This window comes from Rhopalosiphum maidis, chromosome 2 (assembly GCF_003676215.2).
Source record: "Rhopalosiphum maidis isolate BTI-1 chromosome 2, ASM367621v3, whole genome shotgun sequence".
NCBI lineage: Eukaryota > Metazoa > Arthropoda > Insecta > Hemiptera > Aphididae > Rhopalosiphum > Rhopalosiphum maidis.
Genome location: NC_040878.1, coordinates 69837714 through 69865229, shown reverse-complemented (window position 1 = coordinate 69865229; position 27516 = coordinate 69837714). Strand labels below are relative to the sequence as shown.

The 27516-nt window shown below is 22.4% G+C and overlaps 1 protein-coding gene across 2 annotated transcripts in view; it reads right to left on the bottom strand.

Annotated features, from left to right (window-relative positions):
* The window catches only part of LOC113551039 (furin-1-like), a 105981-nt gene that overhangs the window by 54117 nt on the left and 24348 nt on the right, over positions 1–27516 (bottom strand). For both annotated transcript variants that reach the window (XM_026953045.1, XM_026953046.1), the window contains exon 3: positions 7558–7695. In XM_026953045.1, coding sequence (XP_026808846.1) covers positions 7558–7695 — 138 coding nt within the window. The remainder of the gene's footprint in view (positions 1–7557; positions 7696–27516) is intronic.

The window sequence follows — 27516 nt, the reverse complement described above, 5'->3', positions numbered from 1 at the left end:
TAAATCATATTATTTGAAAAATACAACTCTAAGCGGAAATAGTAACATGTGTTCAAGATAACAAACCAAATAACAAAAAAAAAAAAATATTGTTATAATGCTGGTTTTTTTCTCACTACGAATAATGTAAATATGTTATTATTATGAAGTTTTTGCGACAGAAATTTTGTATAGTTGTATATGAAGTGTATTCAAAGTTTAAGTATAATATTTTGTATAAGGACTTTATATTTTTTAAAAAACCTCTTTTATTTAAATTATAATCAGTTTTTTGATAAGATGTACAATGTATATGGTATAAATATTTAGTTAGGAGATAATTAAAAATGTATATCATTAAATGTTCAAAGTTTCTTTTGGGGTAATTTTTCCAAAGTTATAATATATATATATATTATTAAAGAATAAAATCAAAATAGATATAACTCAATTTCAATATTAAAAGAAATCAATCTTGATGGAAAATGTTGCTTTTATCTTTGTGAAAAAGTTATTAGCATTTTAGAATAAACCCAAAAGATAATATTTCAAACGTCCAACCGTCACAGTTGAAGATTCATGAATTATTATACTCAAATCATCTTAAAATTGATTTATTTTTGAATCAAACTCCTTTAAATATAAATATTACATTTTTATTAATTTTTTATAATATTTTTGATACTGCGTAGTATATATTTGATCACATAGGATATTCAAATTCGCTACAGTTGTACAGTCATTAAAAAAAAAAAACAATATCTTTATCGACAATAATTCGCTTTTTTTTTTGTTAAACACAATGTACAAAGTAGTAAGATACATAAATAATATTTTAATAAATAACTATGTATAATTTTACAATACATTAATATTTGATAGTCAAACTGGTACCCTATATAATTATTTTTTTTCCTATCAACTATTACTTAATTCCTAAGAGACCGTATCAAACATTTCTGTATTTTACCTAATATTCCTTATTCAATTTAAAAATTTTAACGTCTACTGTGTAACTATTAACTAAATTATCATTAAAACACAATTCCACATCCTTTCAAAAAGTTATGACACGTCGTTGCAAAATGTCTGTTACCAAGTATTTGACATTTTGAATTTGTTAAACATACCTATTTATTTCATAGTTCTCTGCTTCAAGGACTTTGTAACAAACTAATTATTATTATAATTTATAATGTAAAACAATTAACTCTTGCTCAACATAATAATTGATAATAAAGTATGAATATTTTTATTTACTGTATTATATCTATTTTAAAAGTTTATTCTAAAATAGGTACATGTTACAAAGTAAGATTAACTAGCTAGTAGCTATGTAGAAACAGTTAATTTTAATTTGTAATATTGTTTCGTTGTTATTAATTCAATTATATTAAAAATTTATCACATTACGGCAATACGTTGTACAACTTACTTTTTACAAAAATATTATTTAGGATTATAGGTTAACGATTATATATTCATATTTATATATTATTTATTTTTTTTATACATGAAAAAATAATAAAAATTATATATATATACTAAATATAGTATATATTTAATACTTCTGTAAATTTCTTGATATATAAGATTAGCTTAAGACGTCATTGTACATTCATATATTAATATATCCTTTATAACAACATTACACGCATTCTAACTACTACTTTAGATGGAAAATATTAGTTACATAAATACAGATATCTTTATTAAATTGGAGTTATTTACTACAACATTATTTAACAACATATTTGATTAGTTTCTGAAATTTTGTATGTTTGATGCATTTAATGTTAATAATTACTTTACTAATATATGCATATTTTGTAGAAAGCGGATTACAAACAATTTATGATAACTATACAATTTCAAGAAATGATAAAACATAAAAATTAAATTTTTATGATTTTAATTTGTTAAAATATTAATAGTAAAACTAATAGATCTTGTCCATTAATCATTATATTATACTTTTTTAAATAATGATTAAAACATATTGAATAATTCGTGAACAATTGTTATAATATTTGACGTGAAAAAATAAATTGAAATTATTATTTTGTTGTTTAACATATTATAGTAATACTTTTAACGTAGGCATACAAATTAAATATCTCTTATTATTAGTAGGTAATAAATAACTTTCTTTGTGATCACAATGTGTTAAAAATGTGTAAGTGTTCTTTTTTTCGCTTATATCAAATTGCGATCAAATGAAAAGTGCTCGTAAAGTATTTATATTGCTATAGTGAAATTTGAGTTTCCTCACGAACATCCAGTATATTCATCCAAACAAAAAGAAAAATGTTATAGATGCATTCATTTTATTGACCCCATTTTGTACTTATTTTTAGAGAGAGAAGAGAATAATATCTCTATGACAAAAATCATTAAACAAGTGTCCCATATTTATTTTTATGACGAAATAAATAATACTATTAACCAAGGATTCAGTTAAAACTAATCAAATTAAATATAAATTATTTTTCATTAGATATATTTGAAATTTAAATAAAAGAAATAATAACCTATAAAAAAAAAATATTTTAATCCTTATTTATATGTTAACATTTTGAAATTAATTTAAGTTATATTTGTAATTATTATATTATATTATATTATTATATAATATTATGTCTATTTTTTTATTTATGTATAGATTATACCCCACGTATGATTAATGGCTATTATTTTCTGTATATTAGTGTTTAATAACTCAAATACTACTCATTTAAATTTTAATTTAGATATAACCATAAAAAAAATAAATAAATTAATAATAAATTTACAGTAATAAGAGGTGGTTTTCATTTGAAAAAAAGTAAGTCACCACGTAACACTATACAAAATATGTAAGTATTTAAATGAATTTAATTTATCAATTGTAATTGGAAAAAATATATAAGTATCTAATCAAAGTATTTTAAATAATTTTAAATAATTTTATATATATATTACTAGGGTTTGGAAATTAATTTATATGGCGGTCCAGATATTAAAAAAAAAAAAATTTCGAGGGCCAAAAAAAACTTAAACTTAATTTTATCATTAATGTATTAATTTTGTATTAAAAACACATTTTAAGATAAAGTATTTAATATTTAATTATTTATAAAGTAATTATACATTCATACTAATAATAACAAAATTGTATACTAAAATTTAATGAAAAAAATGACATTTATTTTCTTGAGCTTATAAACAGCGGTATACGATGGACGCTATCGTAATTTTTAAATAAATCATAAAAATAGATCGCCCGACTCGGCCCGCAGCCGTGACTGCGACACGTTCAACAACAACACAGATAATCATAAACCGTTTTTATTGTTTCAGCGCCTAATGAAATCAATTTCAATATTAGTTTAATTTTTGTTATAAAGGGAAGAAGAGTGATACATATGTTGCCTCACTAAAAAAATACAAACAAAACCACCACTGCTTAAACGAACGGAAAATTAAGAAAATTTTTGGCGGTTCAATTATTTCCCTTCCGCGAGCCGACTATTGCCGACCCCTGTCATATACTAGTGTACTCATTTTTATTTATTTTAGTATTAAAATTATTAGGTATCGTTTTAATACTTGATGAATTGCATAATATTTTAACTCTGAAATCATTATACGATGATGGTTTTCCTATATTTTTAAATTATAATTTATGTAACATATAAAAATGGTTACCTAATATGTATTATTTGTTTTCAAATAAAATAGAAATTGTAAATTTCAAACCATGGAATGTTTTAGACATTCATTGAATGATCAGTATTCTGCTCCATTCTTCTCCCATTTCAATTGAATGGCATACTCAAATGATGTGCAATCAATGAATAATATACAAGAATACCTTATGAAATAGGAATCTCTTATTATTTAAATTCCATGTTATTTGCTTGGTAATCGTTTGTTTTAACTTTTAATATACAATAGAGTAATAATAATGATATATTTTTTTAATTCTTTTGAATGCATGTATTACAAATAATGTGCTTTTTGATATTCAGAACTAATACTACATTAATTTTATCTAAAAATGTATACTTATCTCGGTTGTTTAACATAATATTTGATTGCTTATTGTAAATCATGAAAATTCAACTTAAACATAATAAATCACAAAAATAATTATCAATTTATGTTTTGGATAACAGGAAACAATGGTAAATGTACTAACTCTACCTGTAGTCACCTAACTAATTAATTTTTACAATGATTATAATTAGTAGTTTCAATAGAGCTTTATTTTTTTCTTAAATACTTCAAATATGATGAATACATTTACTATTCATAGTTTATACATAATAATAATGGAAAGGAACAAAGTAAAGCAATTGTACAATTTTCATAAGCTATTAAAAATGTTTACACATTTGAATTCCAAAAATAATTTTACCCAGAAATTTAATTTAATTATATGATTTCAGATTTCGTATAAATATTTTATTAAATATTAAAATGAAATAATTTTAGTTAATCAATATCATAATTCGTAAGATTTATAAATAAATCGTTACCTATTAAATGTAAACAAAACAAACATAATTTTATCGATTGACAAAACGATTTGATTTATTTAACAATTCTAATACATTTTTAATATCAATATAATAACGTTAATTTTTTTTCTCTAACAGATAATATACAATATTCTGTCAGATTTATTAAAAAATAACAAGTATATTTTGATACTTTCTTGTTTCGAAAATTTATTTTTTATGTACAGATAAAAATATTTTTAACTTAAAATTTTAAAAATTCATATCATGTTCAGATAAATAAGCATTTTATATAAATCTTATTTTTTTTTAAATTAATAACAGATAATAAATAATAGATATACTTGTAATTATTATAATTATTGTAACTAATGATAAATATCATTCTCTAACACGGCGATATGAGTATGCAATATTAATACCTGAATTATTAATTTCCACGACGAATAAGAAAGTATTTTATATTTTTATTACGTGTATATGTGTATTTATAATATGTGTGTTATGACTTGTCACTTACAATTTACTATTCGATATAATATAGTATTAATTTATAGAGACTTTTGTTATATCACCAATATAATAAAAACAATAAAAACAACTGTAACTGTAATTTCAGTAAATAATTTAAGCTAACTAGTTACTATAACATACTGTACATGAATAATTCTATAACAAAAAGTATAACAAATTAAAATAAATCTACCTTAGGGTATATATTATTGTATTTTCTAGTTGACCAAGCAAAAGTTTCTTTTGTGTTCTTCATTATTTTTATTTTATGAACTTTTATTCTAGTAATAATTTTAACGCCATGTAAGTTAACAAAAATTAATGATTATTTATATAGTAACTTTTTACCTAAATATCTGCTAATATTTAGATAATTGGTATTAAATCATCTTTATAATTAGTTATCTATTATCATTTTAAATATATCGACTTAAAAGTATAAAAAAATCTATTGATTTTTGTGAGTCTATACAAATTATGACTACTATAATATGATTATAATTTCATTGTTAAACTAAAAAAAAAATAATTTAAAAAATATTTTTATGTTTATAGATTTCAACGTATAAACTTGAATAAATTAGAAAAAAGTATGGTTTAATAATTGAATAAAATATTATGTAATCCTTATACATGTATATACATAAAATAAATTGTGGAAAATAGAATTATGTAGATTATTTTATTATTGTTTTTTTTTTTTTACAATACAGTGATTGGCTTATTAGTTATTTATTAAATCAAGTTTAATATTTTATTTAAAAATAAAAATAAATTGATAGGTATCTAATAATAATATATAGTAAGTTGCTTACTATGATCGATAAAAAGTAAGTAATGTACATATAATTTAATATTTAACTTTTCTTGTTTATAATATAAACATTTTTATGATGAAGTTTCCAAAACAATTAGTTCATACATTTTTACGTAGTCAATGGATCGTTTTATAATTGAATAAATTAAAAATAATTTTGATATTAAATTTTTTAATTCGATATATAGTTTTTTATTCAATATTATGACGCGATATCGATATTTTAAAACAGTTATGCATCATTATGATCTTATAAGAACATGTGATTTTCTATAAGCAACATAAAAAAAAATTACTTTATCAAGTATTTACTTAGTTTATGAGTTAGAATACCATTCAATAATGATTATGTAATAAATTATATTTACTATGACTGGAAAATTATAACGTATAGGTGTTCTATAATTGTTTAACTGATAAAAATAATGAATAACTAAGCTTATTACGTAATTTATAAAATTTTTAAATATTTAAATTTTACAGTAAAAAGCTACATTAACTTTATAGTTAAAGAAAAATTCCAGTTATCAATATTTATTATTAGATACCGAGAAGAAACAGATTTTTCATTGATAAATAAAGGGTTTTAGTTTCTTATAATGTTATTTATCATGAGTTGCTTTTCTTCTTCATTAATATTTTAAACTTTTAAAGAAAACAAAATACTATTTATGAAGTAGATAAGCATATCATATATAATGATATTGTTTTTAATTAGTCATTTTTGCAGCTTGTTTGTTTTTTTTTTTAATAAGATCAAAGTAATAATTTCTATTCAATTTTTAACAATGTATATGTATACTGGATTTATAATATTCTATATATACTTAGATTTTGATTAGTTGTCATAAATAATCTGATTAAAATAACTGGGCATGCTCTTGTTTATAGATGGTTTTGAGCTTGATGACATTTTACAACCTAACCCACTAAAATAGATGTGATAATTTTGAGTTCAAAGATTAATCTTCATATTCGTAAAAGCTGAGCAAAGGAGATGAAAGTAAATAAGTTCAATAAATATTCCCAAATATAGTTTTTGTTTCATTATATTTTTTTTATTAATAATGATTTCTTAATACAAAAGGTCGAACAATTATTTTTTACCAAAAACATGACATGTAACTTATTATTATTATAACTATTATTCATTATCAATATTTTATGGAATGAAATAAATAGAAATAGCTTTTATTATAAATTAAAATTGAATTTATATTGTACATAACATATTATAATTCATGTGGATTTTAAAATTTTAACTTCCTAAAGTCTAGTAATAATTAAGAATTAACTGGGATTAAAATTATGATGTTTCATATTAATTTTAAAATTAATATTTTTTCATGAACACTTTTAATTATAAATTAAATATTCTAATATATATAAAACCTATGTTAAAGATAGGACATTTTTTAAATATATTTTAACAGTTATCATTAGTTATTTCATTCTTTTAAAAAACTACTGTATATATTTAATTTTTAAGTCAGTTAAATATTTGATGCAACTATGTGAAGGAAATTCGATACATTTTAATGATCTAAATTATATATTAATTAATACTTGGATTTTAAACATTATCTGCAAATATATTTTTTTTTTTAAATATGATGTTTTTCAAATAATAAATATTATATACATTAATACAATACCATAATTTACTTTAAGACATCTCATGTATATACATAATCATTCATACTGTGTAAATTAATAATTTATACAAAATGTATTAAAATAACTTACCAAATACCATTGATCACCAAATAATGGATCGGGGAACCGCAATACTGGTTTTGAACTAACGTGTTTTGTAACATTTCGTGTTGGTACAAAATCTCTTTTAAATCTTTTGAGCTCATACTGTTGTTGTGACCATATTATCTAAAAATAAAGTAAATAAAAGTTATTTATTTGTTTCTAACGATAATTGAATTAAAAAGGTATGTAATACATGTCAACACACGGTGATAATGTTTATAATAGGCATATAATTACTATAAAGTATGTAAAAACTATAGCCTGAACTCAATGATAATTAATAAATGAAATAAAAACTCATGTATTGGTTTGAGTATCATTGTTCTATCCATTAATGTACCATTAAATGTTATGGAAAAAAAAAACATAAAAAATTAACAAATAGTTATGAAATAGCAATAGTATAGTACTATTTATTGAGGTATTAAAATAAAGAACAACTTTAAAATGTATTTATATTAAATTGTAAATCAATAGCTATGTTGAAACATTCGTTGTTTAAAGTCATTACACTTATTTACTAATCATCAACTAGGAAGTATAATGTTAAATTATATTTATAGTATATAGTATATAATATTATAGTATTCGTCTAAAAAATAAAATTAGAATATAATAAACACATTGCCATACAAAATTAACAAAACTATTGTTTGATTCTATTATTTTCATACATAATTGAATCCATATTATAGTACAATAAAATGTATAAATGAATTAAATTAAAGCATTGTCATATAATTTGTTTAAGCACAATTGCATAATAGGTATAACTATGTTATACACATAAAACATCGTATACATAATATGTGTACTATTTATAGAGATACTTGTCTGTTCGAGATACAAAATGCAAGAAGGTATAACTTAGCTATATAAAATAAGTTATTTTGCAGTCACGTCCCACGTGGTTAGAAACTGCTTAGCTTGATGTTAACGAATGGTAGGTATGCTACCAATATAAACGAAAACTTGTCAAACACGGTATCTGTGGTAAAACTTGATAATCACGAAACAATCGATTCGTGGAAATTTAGCAAAAGTCAAGCAAAACAAATAACTTAACAAAAACTGATTATAATACTTAAAGCTTATTTTTGTATTTAATTGTATTTTTTTCATTATCGTGGTTCAATAAACTTAATAATCGTGTTTGAATTTATTTTATTTTAAACTTTATTTTATTTATCCAATGCACGTAAAAACTTAATAATTAATAGTATACAATGGTATTCTAAATAATAAATATCTTGTATTAAAATCAATGCATTTGTATTATAGTGAATCTCATATAATGTTGTTAAACAAAAGTTGCATAATATATTAGTATACAATAATTCAATATTTGTATAAAAATAAATATTTTAGATTAAACGCAAATAATATGTACCTATTGATTTAAAGTTATTTATTTTATTTTTTTTTTTTTTAATTGTATATAATACTTATTTAGTACATTTAAAAATTGTTCATTTTTTTGATACATTTTTAGTGAAATAATTAAAACGAAATAAAGTGAAAATGTATATTATTTTACTAACATAAGCCCTTATTAAACTCACGCCGAATTTCCGTTACTGGATGGTTCATCGCCAACAATAACAACTTGCGTTATTTAAAATATCCCAAATATTCCCTATGTCTATTATACTACATTTATAATATTACATTGCAAAATTTCCTGAATAAAAAATAAAAAAAATACATTAAATCGAATAATCTTTAATGTGTAAAGTTGACACTGTAAATAATAGGTTATGTATATGTTCACAAAGCAAATTTAAAGTGAAAAGTATATAAATAAAACATAAAATATACAATTATTTAATTTTAATATTTATGTTACTTTTATTTGTTTAGATAGTTCTTAAAATTTTAACTTTAAAGTAATAATTCAAAAAAATATATATTAATAATTTCAGAAGTAATTTATAATTTATTATGAGAATTATATTAGTTTTATTATTATATAACATATAAATATAATATAACGATATAGTTATTTAAGAACCATCAGAATTATTTATAAATTCAACAGTAATTAATTTTAAGTTTATAGTTTGAAAAAATATATCGTAATTATTTTTTTACGAAATAGTGATCTGTATAACATATAAATTATTTCCGTTACTGTAATTGTTATACAACTTGTAAAATTATTATAAAACATTGTTTGTTTTTGACGTCCAGACAGGTACATTGGGTTTTATAAACGTACGCAGTTTTTTACAATACGGTGTTTATAATTGTGTTTATCGTAGATAAAGATAATCCCATATCATCATTACTATCAGTTGGTATTACAGAAATCCTATGTTCGCGTGTACATAATAGTTTATCAAACAATCAATTTAACTATCTTCTGAAGACCACGGTAAACATAATATCAGAAACTATACTATGGCGCTGAACTTAATAAACAAACACCGTGTAATTTATACGGTAATCTGCTCGCACAATACGTATCATAAGCTATCGTCTATGCCCGTTGTGCGTAATATCATATTTCTTTAGCGTTATCTATTGTAAAGTAAAAACACCTAATACATTCAATTGTCAACAGCATTAGGTTTTCTTTCAAATGTACATCATCATAATCATACATAAATCTACTTTTAAATTATATATGATTATACTATAAATGTATATTGTATAGTAGTCGCATACGCACTAAGTGCATTCTTTCTTTCCGGGAAATGGACGTACATTTCGCAAAATGTATCTATATCTTGTATGGTATGTTGTTTTTTATACAGCATACTTATATAATATATATATATACATATACTCGTACGTTTTAAAGAAAATGCAAAATATCTCGTATTATGGGTTTTGAAATTTATTTTATTTTTTTAATATTTCATTCATATGAAAAATGTTGTTTTATAAACAAATGTTTTATGTTTTATGAAATGCATTATATAGTAGGCGTTTGTTAATTAACAACTGTTTGATAATCGTTTCCAATAACATATATATAAAATTAAAGTTGTGTTATTAGTTATATGTTTAACAATGCACTATAGCCAAGGTGATCTCTAAACCACGGCTATAGTAACGCTAGTAACATTAATAAATTACTAATTTTAATAGCTTATGTTTTCTATATGTAATCATAAATCGATACAAATGACCTACAGAGAATAAATATAAAAAAACCTATATTTTTTTTAAGAAAAGTGATATTTTCAATTTTGAAATATTTCAAATTAAGAACCTTAATAATTATTTGAACAATAATAATAATCACAATCTTTACTATAAAAATAAATCCAATTAGCAAAATATAATATCAAATCATAACATTAAATTAAGTTAAATATGATTTTTTTAAAACATGTGAAAAGTATATAAGTAATATAAGTATAATTAGATATATCATGTATAATATATTTGATACTATTGTTTGTATAACACCTACATAAAATAATAAGCTAACCAATAAAATGTAAATTATGGAACGTTACGAAAAGCTTTAAATCTAAAAATATGATTAACCATTATAATTGGATATTAATAATTAATTAGTTTATTACTTTTTAAGAATTACTAAGTAGGTTGATAGGACTTTAAAGTAAAGTTTTACTTTTAATATAAGCATAATAATAATGGCTTGACTAACCTAATGAGCGATTTAGCCACAAAGCTTTTTTTAATTATTAATTTATTAAATCGTGAATGTCAGAAATGACGTTTGTAGGATTTTCTATTACTTCAAAATGATAAACTATATTCATTAATTATAATTTCATATTATGCAAAAAACTAATGCATTTATATACAATATCAATATTATTAAATTGTATTATACTTTTATGGGTCAATAAACATTTGCATTGTCAGTATTCCAGTTAAAAGAAAAAATAATTTATACTTTTGTAGTAAATCCTATATTCATTACGATATTTTTTTATGTCTATTTTAATCAAAATGCACAAAATATAATCTGTGGATCGTTACGCCATGGCCGTTTCAACTTTCAACGTCTTTGTTTCTTCAGGAAGGTATTTTGATGTAGCGTCAAAATTATATGGACTATTGTTTTTTCAGTATTATAATAAATCATTAAATTTACCTGTAAATTATGATAAGCCATTAAAAATAGCTAATTAATTGGATTAAACTGTTTTATTTAATCTTAAAACCCATAAGCCTATTGGTGGCAACCATGGTTGTAACTTTAATCTTGGCGTCAACGTCATTTTTATCAGTTCTCATCTGGCACGCTTTAGTACTGTACATAAAAATATAATTGAAACGTAAGTAACGTCGAATTTTAGTCATAAGATATTTGTGTATAACGGTTTTATGAATGTTTACTACATTAATATTTATTTCAATAATATAATTTGATTTTGAAATTGCCATATTAAAAATTGTTTTAAAATACAAACTTAAATATGAACAAACAACTCACGTTATAAAAAAACTATCAATGAATATAGTCAAAATTTAGAATCATCAAAAATTTAATCATATATTTCAGTTACAAATTACAAATGAAAAGCTATATTTCGTATATAATTCACCTCTGCTGTATAATCATTATGTATTCTTTTTATTATTATTTAAAATGCACACGATATAATATATAAATGCAATGATATCTGCTCCTTTAAGCCGTAGCTTGTGTTGAAGTCAATAGTTATAAATTTGCTTATTGTCTGAAATAGACAATAATAAAAATGTGTTTGTATTAAGTTGAATCCAATTTATCAGACATTAAAGTGGCTTAAAAAAAAAGTGTGAATAAGAACACCCGAAATTTTATCAATAGCTCAAACCCAAATTATTTAATCGCGTTAGAAATTGGGAATTTTAACTTCGTATATTAGGATTGAATAAACAAAATATTAATTGGAAACAAAGAACTATTTTTGCAAAAAAAATAGTAGTTTGGAAGACCAGATGGAGTACAATCAGATGGAGTATTAGTTATAAGTTAATCCTCAAAATATAAACAAAAAGTATGTCCATATTGTACAACATTCCGTACAACCAACACACACCAAAACGGTTGGGGATGATGACAAAACAACAATTATATTCGAACAGTATGTAAAAACTTCAACTAACAGTAAGTTTTTTATTGTTTAATATTAACACACATATTCCACGTTAGTATACATTAACATCTAGTTTTCATTTGAATGATTATTTTACATCGTATATATTTGAGCTCATTGAGTTATTCGAACAGCGGATATAGACATAAAACTAACTATTTTTGTATCACTTAAAACATACTTGTCGCATCATTTTACAATCAAGCCAATTATATCCACATTTATATTCAATACTTCAAATTTAAGTACTCGCTAGCATATTAATACAACTATTTTAAATTTCACATTGCATGTTTATCATATTATTGTTGTTATATAGCATTGTTAATTATATTATGATTTTTAAACTATTCCAAACAGTATTAATTAAGTAGAATCATCAACAGTGCATACACATACGTTGATTCACACTAAATTAAATATTATTAAATTAGTGCCTACAATAATTAAAGAATATTAAATTACATAAATTAATTTAATATTTAATAAAAATTCAACACACATTAAATCAATTAGTTAATATCTGGATATCTGAATACAGTTTTTTGGTTAAAAATTAGTACCTAACCGGTTTTAAATACAGTCCTACGTATTAATAATTAATTTTCAGAGTTAGTACCTATATTCATATTAGCTATTATTACTATGGTAACTCGAATTTTAATCGTTTCTTAAGAGATTATGTTTTCATGTCAAAGAAATTTATTGTTAGAATACACAATATTAAAAATAAGTTAAATTGTATTAGAGATTAATCCTATATGATTGACTACATGTTAATACTCGTTAGCAGCAATATTATGTATTGAGACTTGTATAAATATAATATGTTAACGGTGTTCAACTTACCAAGTCTTAATTATACTAACACTCGAAAGTATGACACACAACACATCTCAATGAATTTACAAGTGTAAAAATATACAAATATATATCTGACTAGAGCAAGTAATCGCACTAAATCGATTCAAATCGAATTGCATTACGTGTACCGTAGCGGTACCAAACATCAAACCCGACCCTAACAAGGCATCTTTGCAATCACGATAATATAATATCTCAGAAAACACCAGTTACAACCAATATAAGAGCATTAAGAACATATATATATATATACATGTCACCCTTAGTAATAACAGTTAGTAGTACAACAATAATACGCATTCACGCTAGAAATAACGAAAAAAACCACTAAACGGTCTCAATGATCACAAACACTACGTACATGGATGTCCATATAGTCTATAGTTTATTGTTATGCTCTATATAATATATTTCATCGATTAACACGTGCTACATACTAACTGCAGACACTGTACATTATATTTCTAAAGGATCAAAAACGCTGCACATATACGGGTTGTCCCTTCATATTCGTTAATGACGGATATTTGACCCTCATGCACTCATATCGTCTTACATACATTTTGTCTCCTTATTTTGCTACATACAAAACTGTATTTTTATTCATTTCTTTGTATAATTTACCTGAGTTTACGCTTTAAAATGTGCTAACAGTTATTTTTTCATTTACTTAAGTAATTATTTTATTAACTGTTATTATATTACGAGTATATAAAATGAAAGTTTACTTATTTGTTATTATCAATATATGAGTGCAATCATGTATTTTTTTTAATTGAACGAGAATAATAAATAATAATAAATATACGTGTTGAAGATTTAGAGGAAAATTTAATATAGAACAAAAATATAAAAATATTTATCATAACTATAAGATGCATATTATTTTGTAGGCGATTGAAATTTAATCCATGATGAAAATGTATGACTAATCTATACATTGTTAAGTTAATTTAGGATACATTTTAAAAGTGATTTTTCGTTAATATTCCCCATTCTTACATAGCATACATTGTAAAATATATTGAAACAACTTCCAAAGTTGGCCCATCAAAATATCAATAGGTCACGTCAAAAGTTATGAAAGTTTGCTGATAAAGTAGTTAGAAAATATCTGTAGCCGAAGGTAAATCAATCATTCTGATTATAATTGAATTATGAAGCAACTAAAAGAATAAAATTTGATATAATATTTTATTTTATTATTATTATTATTTTTTTTTTTTGTTAAACGTCCTTTTAAACTTTCAGATTAACCTTCAACTTTTGGATCAATGTAGAACGCTTATTAGCTTAAATTCAATATCGTAGAACATTCATTAATATATTTCAAAAAATTTTCAATTATTCGAACGATTTATTAAAATTATTTAATTTTTATTATTAATCTAAATATCTTTTTTTTCATCTTCATTAACATTAATATTTGAATACAAAATTTTATTACAGGGCACAGGCAAGTAAAACCATAAATTTATAACAAATTTGTTAAAAAATATTTATTATCTAATGATAATTAGATATTTAATTGGTTATAAAATTTTATAATATTTTATTTTATCAATTATACAATTATTGTATATACTTTTAACATGTTATGGATTATGTAATATTAAAATTATTATTATTATTTGAAAAGCTGAGTACAAAATATAATATTGCCAAGAACCAATGAAGCATGGCAATTTTAATGTTAAATACGAACTTTAGCAATTATAATTAACATTTAATTTAGATCGGAAATAATTATGTGAAACTTATGACTTATTAACTAAGTATCAAGTTACATGGGTTATTATTTTGTCACTAATATAAACTGTAAGTAACTTGAATGTACTACAAATAAATTTACTTCAAAAACCTTTAAATAATTGATAAAAGATATTTTCAAACTGAAAATATAAAATCCAAGGCATTTACTAAAGTTTTAAAACTTAGAATCTAAGCTTACTAAATCTTACCTAACCTTATTATTATTATCATTTTGTTATCATGCAATTTAAATATTTTCAACTATTATCTAAAAATTACATCTTATTATACCTATTCAAAAATCTATGATATAGAATACCTCAACTTCCAAATACCTACAGTCAATATTATAAGCATTTATTTTTATTTGATAACTGTTTAAATTTAAAATTTTTATAATACACATGACACTAAAATGTTTTGCTACATTTTACTATGCTTACTAATCACTTCAGTTAGATATTTTTTTTTTTTAAATCATCAATAAATATTTGTTTTTTGTTTACTCTATTGATATAAAACTTTTACAATTCTAAATAAATTATTCTTTGGATTGCTTCAGTTCATGATAATTTGTAACTAGACCATTTAATATATTTCCATCCATTTTATTTTACAAATCACGATTTATGACTGTACATTTCCTTTGAAATGTTGAAAGCTGCTTTTGTTTTGGACAATATTAGCACGCACGGTCAAAAACACGCTGTACGCAGCCAAGTATGGTATAATATTTTACACGACCGACGAAAGGTTAGAATTAGGTCACTCATTTGCCAAGAGCAAAAAATGTTAATGACAGCATTTTCAATTTATTTTTACTATGAATAAACATAATAATACTTAATGCATTCAAATAATTAATGATATAAATATTATTACAATAGTGAACGAAACATCAAACACAATGTTATTTTACCTTATAAATCAAAATAATACTATATTAATTAATTTAAAAATGTTTAATTAAATATCTATTTTATTAAAATATTGAAACAATAATGGTATCAGTATTATTAAAAAACATAAATCTCTTTTGAACCTAATTAGTTAATTAATATAATAAGACATGATATAAAACAAATTTAAGTTAAGTGGTAATTGTTTATACTTGTAATATGTTTGAACCAATTTTTGACGAGACTATGGCTTAAAAATTATATTTATTTTTAGGTATTATAATACATACTATATAATAATAATAATAATAATAAATATACATAAATTATCGTTTGGTATTGATTTATAAGTCAATACCGACGTCGAGAAAACTAGCTTATAGAACATTAGCAGTATAAATATTTTAATACATACTCTTAATATTTTGAAGAATTTATTGTAAATGGAAAATATGTAATAGCAAAAAGATTCAATTATTTAGGTTTATTTATTTTTTTAATAATAATAATAATAATAAAACAATTTCGTAAGGTACTAGTGTTTTATAAATAATACATACTCCTATTTTAAATTTTCCACATTTTACCCTCTTTACAACTACTTTTTCATTAAGTACTATTAAACACTAACTAGATCTAATTTTATACCAAAAACTACCCTTGAAATTCAAGTCTGAAGGATTTCTAACTTAATAAAAAAGCGACACCAGATACACACATTAAAAAAATACCATAATTATGGAATCAATATTCTGTTCATTTTTAAGGTTAAAATATAAAATTATAATTGAATTAATATCTATTTTACACAAATTATTTGTTTAGGTACAGTTTTTGTTCAATAATTAATAATATAATATTAATACATGGTATATTAATATAAAATAAAACCAATTTTTGAAGAAATTATCTCTACTATCGTTCATTAATAATTTTAAATTATCAATCTAAACAATATAATGAATTTATATTATGAAAAAAATAAATTAAAAATTTGATAAGTCTAAGAACTAATCTGATTATTTAATGCAACGATAAGTACTTATTATTGTTATTAAATACATAAGAAATTAAATTCATAATATACAAATTTAAATAAAATAATAATAAAAAGGATAACTAAAAAACTTTACTTTATCAAATAACGCGTAAATAATATAAAATAACGTCTAACAAAAACACACATAAATAAAATGTATTCAAAAAAGAAATGAAGATAACAATTACATATTTGACCTAATTCTTTCAAGAGATTTATCTTTGCAATAAAGACATCGGTACCTACTTATTTTTGTTATTATCTGTTGAATTATTTATTTCAATCAACAGAAGATTAATCAAATGTTTTTAAATAATAACTTTATAACTAAAACTGAACATGAATACCTCTATTTTACGTTTAGTTCAATGCAATACCTTAATTTTTTTTTTTAAGTACTATATCTTAGTAATCTAATTATTATTTTTTTTTTAATATATAATTTAATACATTTATGTATTAATTGATCTATAACTTCAAAATATATTACAAATTTATTACATTTCTGTAAAATAATACTACGAATAAATTCTCAGTATCTCGTATACCATTTTATGAATATTTTATGGAATGATATTATAAAGTACTTGTCAAAAAATGATGCAAATAAAACATAGTTTATTTTAATATAATATTATAGTGATATAATAGATACTATAGTTTATTTTGTAATTAAATAGCTACATGAACTCTAAACAATTACATACTTACCGTAATCGTTAAACTAATTTAAGTCATTATCTTCGTAGATAATTAGTTCGTAATACTCGACACTGCTTTTATGATTTTTAGAAAATATTAATCAATAATTATAATTAATCATAAACACGTAGTGTAACAAACATCTGACAGTATTAACAAAATATTTTTTGGGCAACATCATCACACAACTCTAATTGTTGATGATAAGACACAAGCACATTTCTTACCTATTAATATTATTAAATAGAATATTGAAAATTATTTAAAACTTTGGTTGAATTAATTAATTATTAATAGTAAAACAAGGCATATTTGATCTACATCATTTAACACGTTGACCGCCATACAGCCGCCGGCGGCCGTACTGTTGTTTATTATTACAACGCCATCGGTCTATTTTATGGGAATTACGAAAACGTTCGATGTGTTATCTCTTGAACAAATAGGTCTAAAAATACGAACTAAACACCAAAATATTTATTTTTATACATAGATTAATAATTTTCAACAATAATTGTACGGCCGCCGGCGGCAATTCGGCACCTCGATAATACGATTCACTATCAGACGCCATACAGCCGCCGGCGGTCTAACTTATTTATTGTGACAATTTTTGAATTTTATCTTTTAAAAATGAATTCACGGGCAAAAAGGTTCAAGATTGGTGATGTAAATGAAAACTTGTCCTCTTTAGTCATTTTCTAATTTAAAATATGATAAGAAATTAAAATAATAATAATTTCTATAGGTACTTATTTGAACCACAATATAACGATGAAAAAATATTGTAAAAAGATTAAAAATATATCAATCGAAGCAGAATTTTTAGCTCTACGTCACAAAATAATTATAAAAATCATTACTACAGCGCCAACAATTTTATCTCTATATAAAAGAATATGAGAAATGCGGCAGCCGGCGGCCGCATGGCCTCGCAGGAATAAAATGTTACGGCAGCCGGCGGCCTAAAATTCTTAATTTGTAACAATATTTTTGTGGCCGCCGGCGGCCGTATGGCGGTCAACATGTTAATAATGCAAATTAAAATAATTAAAGTTAGTACCTATTCAAAAATATTACAGTCATCTTTTTAACAGTAAAAATAACGTTTTAAAAAATCAAAAATATTGACGAAAATTTCATAACCTAAAAAATGATGTAACAAGAAAATTAGCAATAAAATTTATTCAGCTTTTTAATTTTAATAAAAATAACTGTAATTTATAATAATTGAAATATAATTTATTTTATATTATTTTATATACAATTATTACTTTGCAATAATTGTTGCATCGTTGTATTGTTTGATAATGAAATATTAAAATAATAAAAATTTTATTTTATTAGTTTTATATTATAGATAGACACATATTTTATTTATTTATAATTAAAATGATATTAATATAATCAATACGTTATGTATCATAAAAAAAAAAGTTGTCATTTTAGTTCCTCTCCCGAGACTTCTTTTAGAAACCATCCATATTCAGACTATCTGTGATTAAAGAAGTCGTTCAGTTCTATTTTGAAAAAATCGCTGAGTTTCAAAAACATTTTATCGTTGCTTATAGTATCGTAAATAAATAAATTATTTATTAATAAATTAAATTAATTTAATTAAAGCCAATAGCTCTACATATTTCGATTACACCAAATTTATTAGGCATCTATTATTGTTATGTTTTCTTTTTTATAATTCGGATCAATTATAATATGTTTTTAAATCAGCTATAAATATAATATCTTAACAATGTTAGATCTATAAATTCTAAAGGTTTACTTTTAAGGTAGTCATTCAATATGTTTTTAAGCATTAACTCTAGAAACTATAAAAGTTAAAAGATAAAAATATGAAATTATTTTGCCCGGCTCAAAATTTGATATATATATTTCAAAATTGATTGTATTGGATATAATAAAACAGTTAAACTAGGATGAGTATTTATAATGAATATCTGTTATCTTCAATTTCATTAGAAATAACTTTAAATCTCTAACTTTGAATTATGGTTATTTGCAGCAAAGTTGATCTAGTTGGTTGATCTGGAGATAAAAAGAAAAAAAATAATCAGGTCAAAATAGATTCTTATTATCGAAATAATAACCTTAATAAAAATCTTAATTCAAAAACATGTTTTAGATTCTAACGTCAAGTGAAAAGTATTCGATTTTTTGTGTGCGCCCACGTTTTGGAATATAAATGTTGTTCCAATCATCTGATAACAAATTTGTTCTAAAAGGTCCAAAATAAAAATATTCATTGAAACTTGTAATTTACTCCAACAATTTAATTTATAATAGACTAAATTGACATTTTTTTTCAATTTACCTTTTTACGAAGTTTGTGTCTAATTCAAAATACTTGACAATTTAACAACAGTTTCTCTGTACGTTTTTCTTGTAACAAATTTAAAATTATTAAAAATATTTTATTTTATATTTGAAGTTAAAATATTAATTTTTATCTTATTTTTGGTGATTTAGAAAATATTTATCATAGAAACTTAATACTTTTTAAAATATACTAATTAAAAAATCCTAAAAATTATATATAATTATTTTTTATACCATAAATATTGTTGTATTTAAACCATGGAATTTAAAATTTAAAAAAAAAAAAAACATTATGTTGAATAACTTCTATGAAGCTAACTGATATAACTGATATAACTGATATAACTGATACTCATGGACAATTGCATACAGTAATCAATATGTAATTTGTTCAAAACCAAAGCCCAACATTTCTCCCATATCTTATATTGAAAGGATATTAATAAAAACTTCAGAAGTTAATGTTTTATACTATCTAGAAATCACTTTTTCTTCATATAACTCCATTTTATCGTTGGCACTTGTGCACAATATTAATTAAACAATAAACATTGCCAAGTTCCACCAAAATTCTATGCTAGTATAGAGCGTATTAAGAGAAATTCGCTCAACTATTATGAAACCTCTCTCTAACCCTATTGCTATATCAGTATCCACTTATCCTGCAGGTGTTATACAATATAATTTGTATATTATGCAACTTTTGAGACAAATACTTAATTTAATCATTCCCCAAGTAGAAATTACAAAGTCCATTTAAAAAAACACACACACACACACACAAATATATATATCTTTGTTTATAGATTTTAAAAAAAATACATTAAGTTATATGATTTCTTTATTGAATTATTATAATTTAATACATTTTTATGTATCTAGGTATATTGTATAAAAAAGTTAAATAATATAAACCTACCATTGTTGTGTTCAATGCTTTAGAATTTAAAAATATTATTTTTTCTGAGAATTAAATAATACAGAGTAAAATTAAAATATACTAGGAAGGTACTCACTAGTCACTAGTTATTTTTTTTTAAACTAATGTAATTTTTACCATATATAATATTACTTAGAAACAATTAGCAAATTTCAATATTTTCATAAATAATTTATTTTAATTTTTAAATTTTTTTTATTTATACATTTTAATATCAGGACATTACGTAGTTGTAAATGAATAAATATAATGTATTATTAAATGCTAACTAAATTTGAATATTGGTGTACTAACATTGCAGTTATAGTTAAGAGCAATGATAAAATTATCATCATCATATTCGATTAAATTACGATACCTAGTCAATCTCAATTTATTTGTAAATTTTATTTAATGTTGGTCAAATTTCAAATACTTATAAAAATAGTTTTACTTTATTATTTTCACAAAATAACATGTTTAGCTACCAATTTAATACGAGTATATTAAAATTATTAAAACATATATGTATATATATTGTCATATTTTGATTATTAAGGCTATTTAAATATACATAAATATCTACTTTTGAACTGTTTAAATTAATAATATAGTTAATAATAATTAAAAATAATATTAAATGAATATCATCGTAAAAAAAATTCAATTTTTTTAATATTATTTCCATTTACTTACATAAAAATAAGAAAAAAAAAACAGCAGAGAAAACAACAAAATGTTCAAAGTATGATTATTATCATATCTATTATGTATTTTTATTGTATATCCCATCATTTTAATATGATTTCCGTTATTAAAATTAATTATAATCACGCTATTAAAAGTTTTAATTATATAACTTTTTATTAATCAATCTATATCCATACTTATTACCTGTTGCTTTATTTATTTTTAATTGATTTTTTTTATTTTCATTACATAAGAACTTTGTTGACAATATAGGAATTTATTATAATTTTAATTGCTTAACTAAAATAAAGTCACTTTCATTTTTTAAATTTTTTGTTGAAAAATAGTTTTCAAATTTTATCAACAAACAATATAAATAATTTAATTAATTTAAGGAGGAAAACTACATATAACGGATTATATTTAAATATTTTTGTAGGATAAAATTTACGTATGAATAATAGTATACTACATTATTTAAAAAGTGCCTAAATATCTTTGTATATATAACAAGAATATACATAATGGTGAAAAATGTTAAGCTAAAATGTATAAAAATAACTAAAATTTTAATTAATCAAAGTAATATTAAAACAATTTCTCTGAGATATTTTCATACTTGATTTACATAGTTCCAAAATTAAAATTAATTGTAAAACAAGTTTAAAAAGGTCTGCACTCTGTAGAGTAAAGTACATATTAATTTTGAATTTATATAAAAAAAATATATATATCTAGTATTTTATCGAGTAAAATATCTTATATCAAAAGGTCACATTATTCTATTACCTGTTACACCTAATAACATTGTAAAAAATCTATATAATAATTATTATTTTAGATCTTAATGCCATAGCAAAAATACAAAGCAAACTTTATTATGCAACAGTAATAGTATAGCCTAAAACTACTTGGCGATTTTAAAAAACGTGATAATTTGCATTTTTTATAAATGTAAAAAATACTTCAATATATTTATTTATATATTATTTTTATTAAATACCAACGTACTATAGAATAATTTGGATATTTAATAGTGTTATAAATAGTTAACAATATTAATCTAAATATTTTGAATTTCCGTTGTGTATAGAAATTAAAAATAAATGTAATAAAACAATAATAAAAATCAAAGATTGATAGTTTTCGAATTCCAAAAAAAGAATCAAAATCTTCATTTTTATTTTTAATAAGTATCCAGTTTTATCTTAATTTGAACTGAATAATATATGTCTATTAGAAAAAAAATTGTGCACGTTAAGTATTTTAGATATTTTTTTAATGGTAGTAAAAAAAACTTATGAGCTTTTCTAGTTTTATTTTATATTATTGGAAAATTAGATATGACCATTTTTATTTTTGCCCCCTACAAAATATTAACCGTTTTAAACAATTTTTCAAGAATACCATTTTAAAACCTATGTATCATTATGCTCAGATTCTAAAATTTAAATGTTTAAACATATTTAGTATTTACTTTTAAGGAACCTTAATTATTATCACTTAAGTATTAATTGTGTAATTATTTGTGAAAAAAAAATATTTTTTTATTTTAAATAATAAATAAAATAATTCGATTAACTTATTATTATTTTTTTTTTTTTTTTTTTGATTTAGTATTTTTATAAACACGTATTTGTTTTGATATTATATACATTTTTATTATATTTTATTTTTTAATAAACGTATTATTTTTTTAAATTTATCAATAATCTCATGTAAATTGTATTTTACAAATATTAGAATTAACAAATAATTATGTATAACTACGTTAAAATATATTTGTCTTACATCCAGTCTCATGAAATAATTACACTACAAATATTATAAAAGTGAAAGTTTTACAGATGCGTGTGAAAAAGTTTCAAAAGTCACTTAAGAAAATGGGATATAATTTTCTTCAGTGGAAAGGTATAATTTTCATATAATTATCTTAAGAAGCTAAGCTTATAATTTAGACATTTTTAATGATTTTTTTAACACCAAATGGCCTTAAATACTGAATTAATTTTGATTGAATGTCCGTGCAGCTCATATTAGTGTACTGCTAATTATTCGATTTGACACATCTGCAAAGTTGATAAATTATTTTATATATTTTATGCATATGAAAATACTGGTAAACCAAAAACTTCTGAAATTTTAATTGAAAATTCAAACTTGATACATATAAAGTACATTAAAACATTTTTAAATGTTAATATTACCATTTACACGTTGGAAATCCCTATTAAATATTTGCATTACCTAAGTAGAATAATGAACGATTTACGACACACATATAACTACATTTCAAAGTTCAGAAAGACCTGAACAAATTGAGTCATGATTACAATAACAGAGTGATGAAAGTTCTGCAAAACTATTTTATACTGACATGTGCCAAATGGTAAAAAAAGTATGAAATGCTGTATTATTACCTTTAAAATAGTTCATCATCTTATGATGAGTTTTCTTGTTAGTTTCCCGAATAACCAAATTTAATTTAGCTAATTTAAAGATAAATTTGGACAATATTATCAAGTTTTATAAGCTCCAAAGAAAATAATTGAATACTTAGTATCTTTATGCTAATTTAAACTATAAACATCAGTAGATAATAATAATATAATTTTTTTAAAATATCATACAAGATATTTTTTTTTTACCAATAATTAGACATAAACGTCATAAAAAATGACGTCACGCATTAACAATAATAGTTTATATATTTTTATCATACGTAAAATTCACAATGTTACTTATTTATTTACATTTATATTCTACGTTTTTAGTTTATAATAAAACATATCATACAAAAAATACATATAAACGATGAATTAATAATTGAATAATATTTATCCCCTAAATATTTTGCAACAATAATAATGAACTAAAGTAAATATACAGAGATATGCCTACAATATTGTTTGTTGGATAAAAAATGAAGGTAGGTTACAACGGACGTATTCGATATATTTATGTATTAATATCAAAATGTGTATAAGAGAGTAATAAGACTATAAGTATATTGATTATCATAGCTTTTATAATAATGAACAACCAATATACATATACACTAAAATGTATAAATAAATGGATGTAATATGCGTATGTAAAAGTTCCAGACATAGTCTTGCGGGATTTCGGCCTCAAATTATCGTCATAAATTTTAATTTACGGCTTACCCAGATATTTTTTTGGTACAAGTTTTTTTTTTTTTTACGATACAGTCACTAGAGTTACATAAATTCTCTTGAGAAGCTAGGGAATCCGTGACGTTGGTTAATATTTTTTTTTTCCAGTGAAAAGGGTGGATAAACTACCAAAAAGCAATCTGTTATGAACTGGCTACATTTGTTTCAACCATGCGTAACCAAACTTCATATGCAATAAAAGCTTTTCTGAATCCTTGACATTTCAAATATCATTTAAAAATAATACAATTGTTTTAAATTATTAACTTATAACCCTGAAAAGAAATATATCATAACATAATAGAATATGTAACAACGAAATATTTTTGTATGCCTATTCATCAATGAATAATATACAATGCGTTTGAAAAATTCCATATACGATTATTATGAACTGATAAATTTAAAAGTTGAACGCGGACCAGACTAGTGAAATGTTGACAATTATTATCAACATAAAAAAAATTATTATAAATGAAAGTAGTTCATTATATTTTCAATTTAATGTATCGCAATGTATTGTTTGGAAGTCGATTAATATAAAATACTAAGCCGTAATTATATACAATTATAAGATATACGGACATTCAAACATGACAATCATATTTTTTGAACTTAAGTTAATGTTTTCTATTATCTAATTATATTTTACTATAGAAGATGGATTGTAAAATATATAAAACCAATCAATGTTATTTGATGTTGTAAAAATATAAAAAGTACTAATCGTAACGAATAAAATTCAATAATAGTTTTAAAATCGTCGTTGAGTAATATATTATTTATTATTCCTCAAAATAATTATTTAATAAATATAAATTATAATATAATGTTTTTCCTTTTATGTACTCAATGAATCGTTATTTATATTTTTATATTAAAATTATTATATGATAATATAATGTTCTGTTTATTATATTGTTTATTACTTATCTTCAAATAAATTATTATTGTATTGCATAATAATAATATATATTAATAAACCTATCAATAACTATCTTAATAAAACTTGAGTACACAGTATGCACTAAACATACGATGTACAAAGGCTCTACTCAAATTTTAACGATTTTCAATGGGTACAATTCATGAGAAACAAAAAAATAGAATAAAATTGACGTACATCATAAAATTATAGTGCAAATAATAGGTTTTATCATGACCTGTCCATCTTAACTGAATAGTTCTTTGTTAAATCTTTGACCTTTAGTACAAGAATACCGTGAGTGCAGGTAGGACTTCTCGGTAGGAATTTTCAGCGTAAGACTGAACTGAAACGTCGCAAAAAAAGATAACAATTCTAAAGAAAATACAAACGTCGTTAGATTTTTGTGTTTATTTGTGTGGGTTACAGAGCTACCATACTATTTTAAATGGCATGCCAATAAATGTTCAGTTCTCTGACACGAGATAAATGGCAAATTTCCCAACGGGTTCTTCAAAGGAAGCGCAGTGGTGTGTCTGTGTTAAAAGCTTTTCCAGAAAACGAAAAAAAAAATGTGACGATACAGATCGAAATAACTGCGAAACGAATAATCGATATTCTATTAGACAGCTTACACGCCAAACGATAAAGACTTGTCAATTTTTTTTCTGTCCTTCTTCTCTAATATATACTATTTAACATATATCACAATTTTATTGAATATTATAAAAGTCAACAGCGCTTTGGTGTTGTCGATGTTCATATCAATTTAAATGTTGACGACAAACGGAGATAGTATAATAATAATAATAATAATAATAATAATAGCTGTTTTGGTATAATTGTACGTTCCATCTTTGCATCTTATCATCTTATCAACAATTTTTAATCACTCCACTTTGTCTTATCGTTTCTTTTTTAAAACTTAGAACAGTAATATTATTTTAAGTTTATCAGTGCGGTATCGTATTAAAAACAATACAGTGGTGTTACGTGATGAACGATTTATTATTATACGCCACAGCCGGTGGACCATTAGGCTACGACGACTAGCTGGAAAACATCAGTTAATCGCGCGCGACGAGGGTTGAGTGATTGGGTACCCTTGTGGGTTGAACGGTTTTTCGTGCTCAGTGTAGTTGTCAACTATATACGATTTCCCACTGTGTCATGACATTTTTTTAATGGTTTGCCTCGGTAAATTTGTTTTTTCTCTGATCCCACCTTTTTTTATATATTATATATATAAATTAATTCTACGCGAGAATTCACCTGTTGCACATCATGAAATTGTGTTGCATCATCGTAATACTGTTCGTTTTAATAATAGTGATATTGATATACCTATTATACTTAAAAATTAAAATTCAAAATAACCACAATTTAAAGAACCAGAATAAATACTATCATTAAGTATAATTTTATTATATAATAAAAATCATTATAGGTATATTATATCAATAATAATAAAACAAATTAAAAATATATTTTCACAATTTCTTATTTCAATATTAAAAATATTATTCAAATCTATTTTAATTAATAATTAATGTGATTACATCGGTCGTACTACGTTAA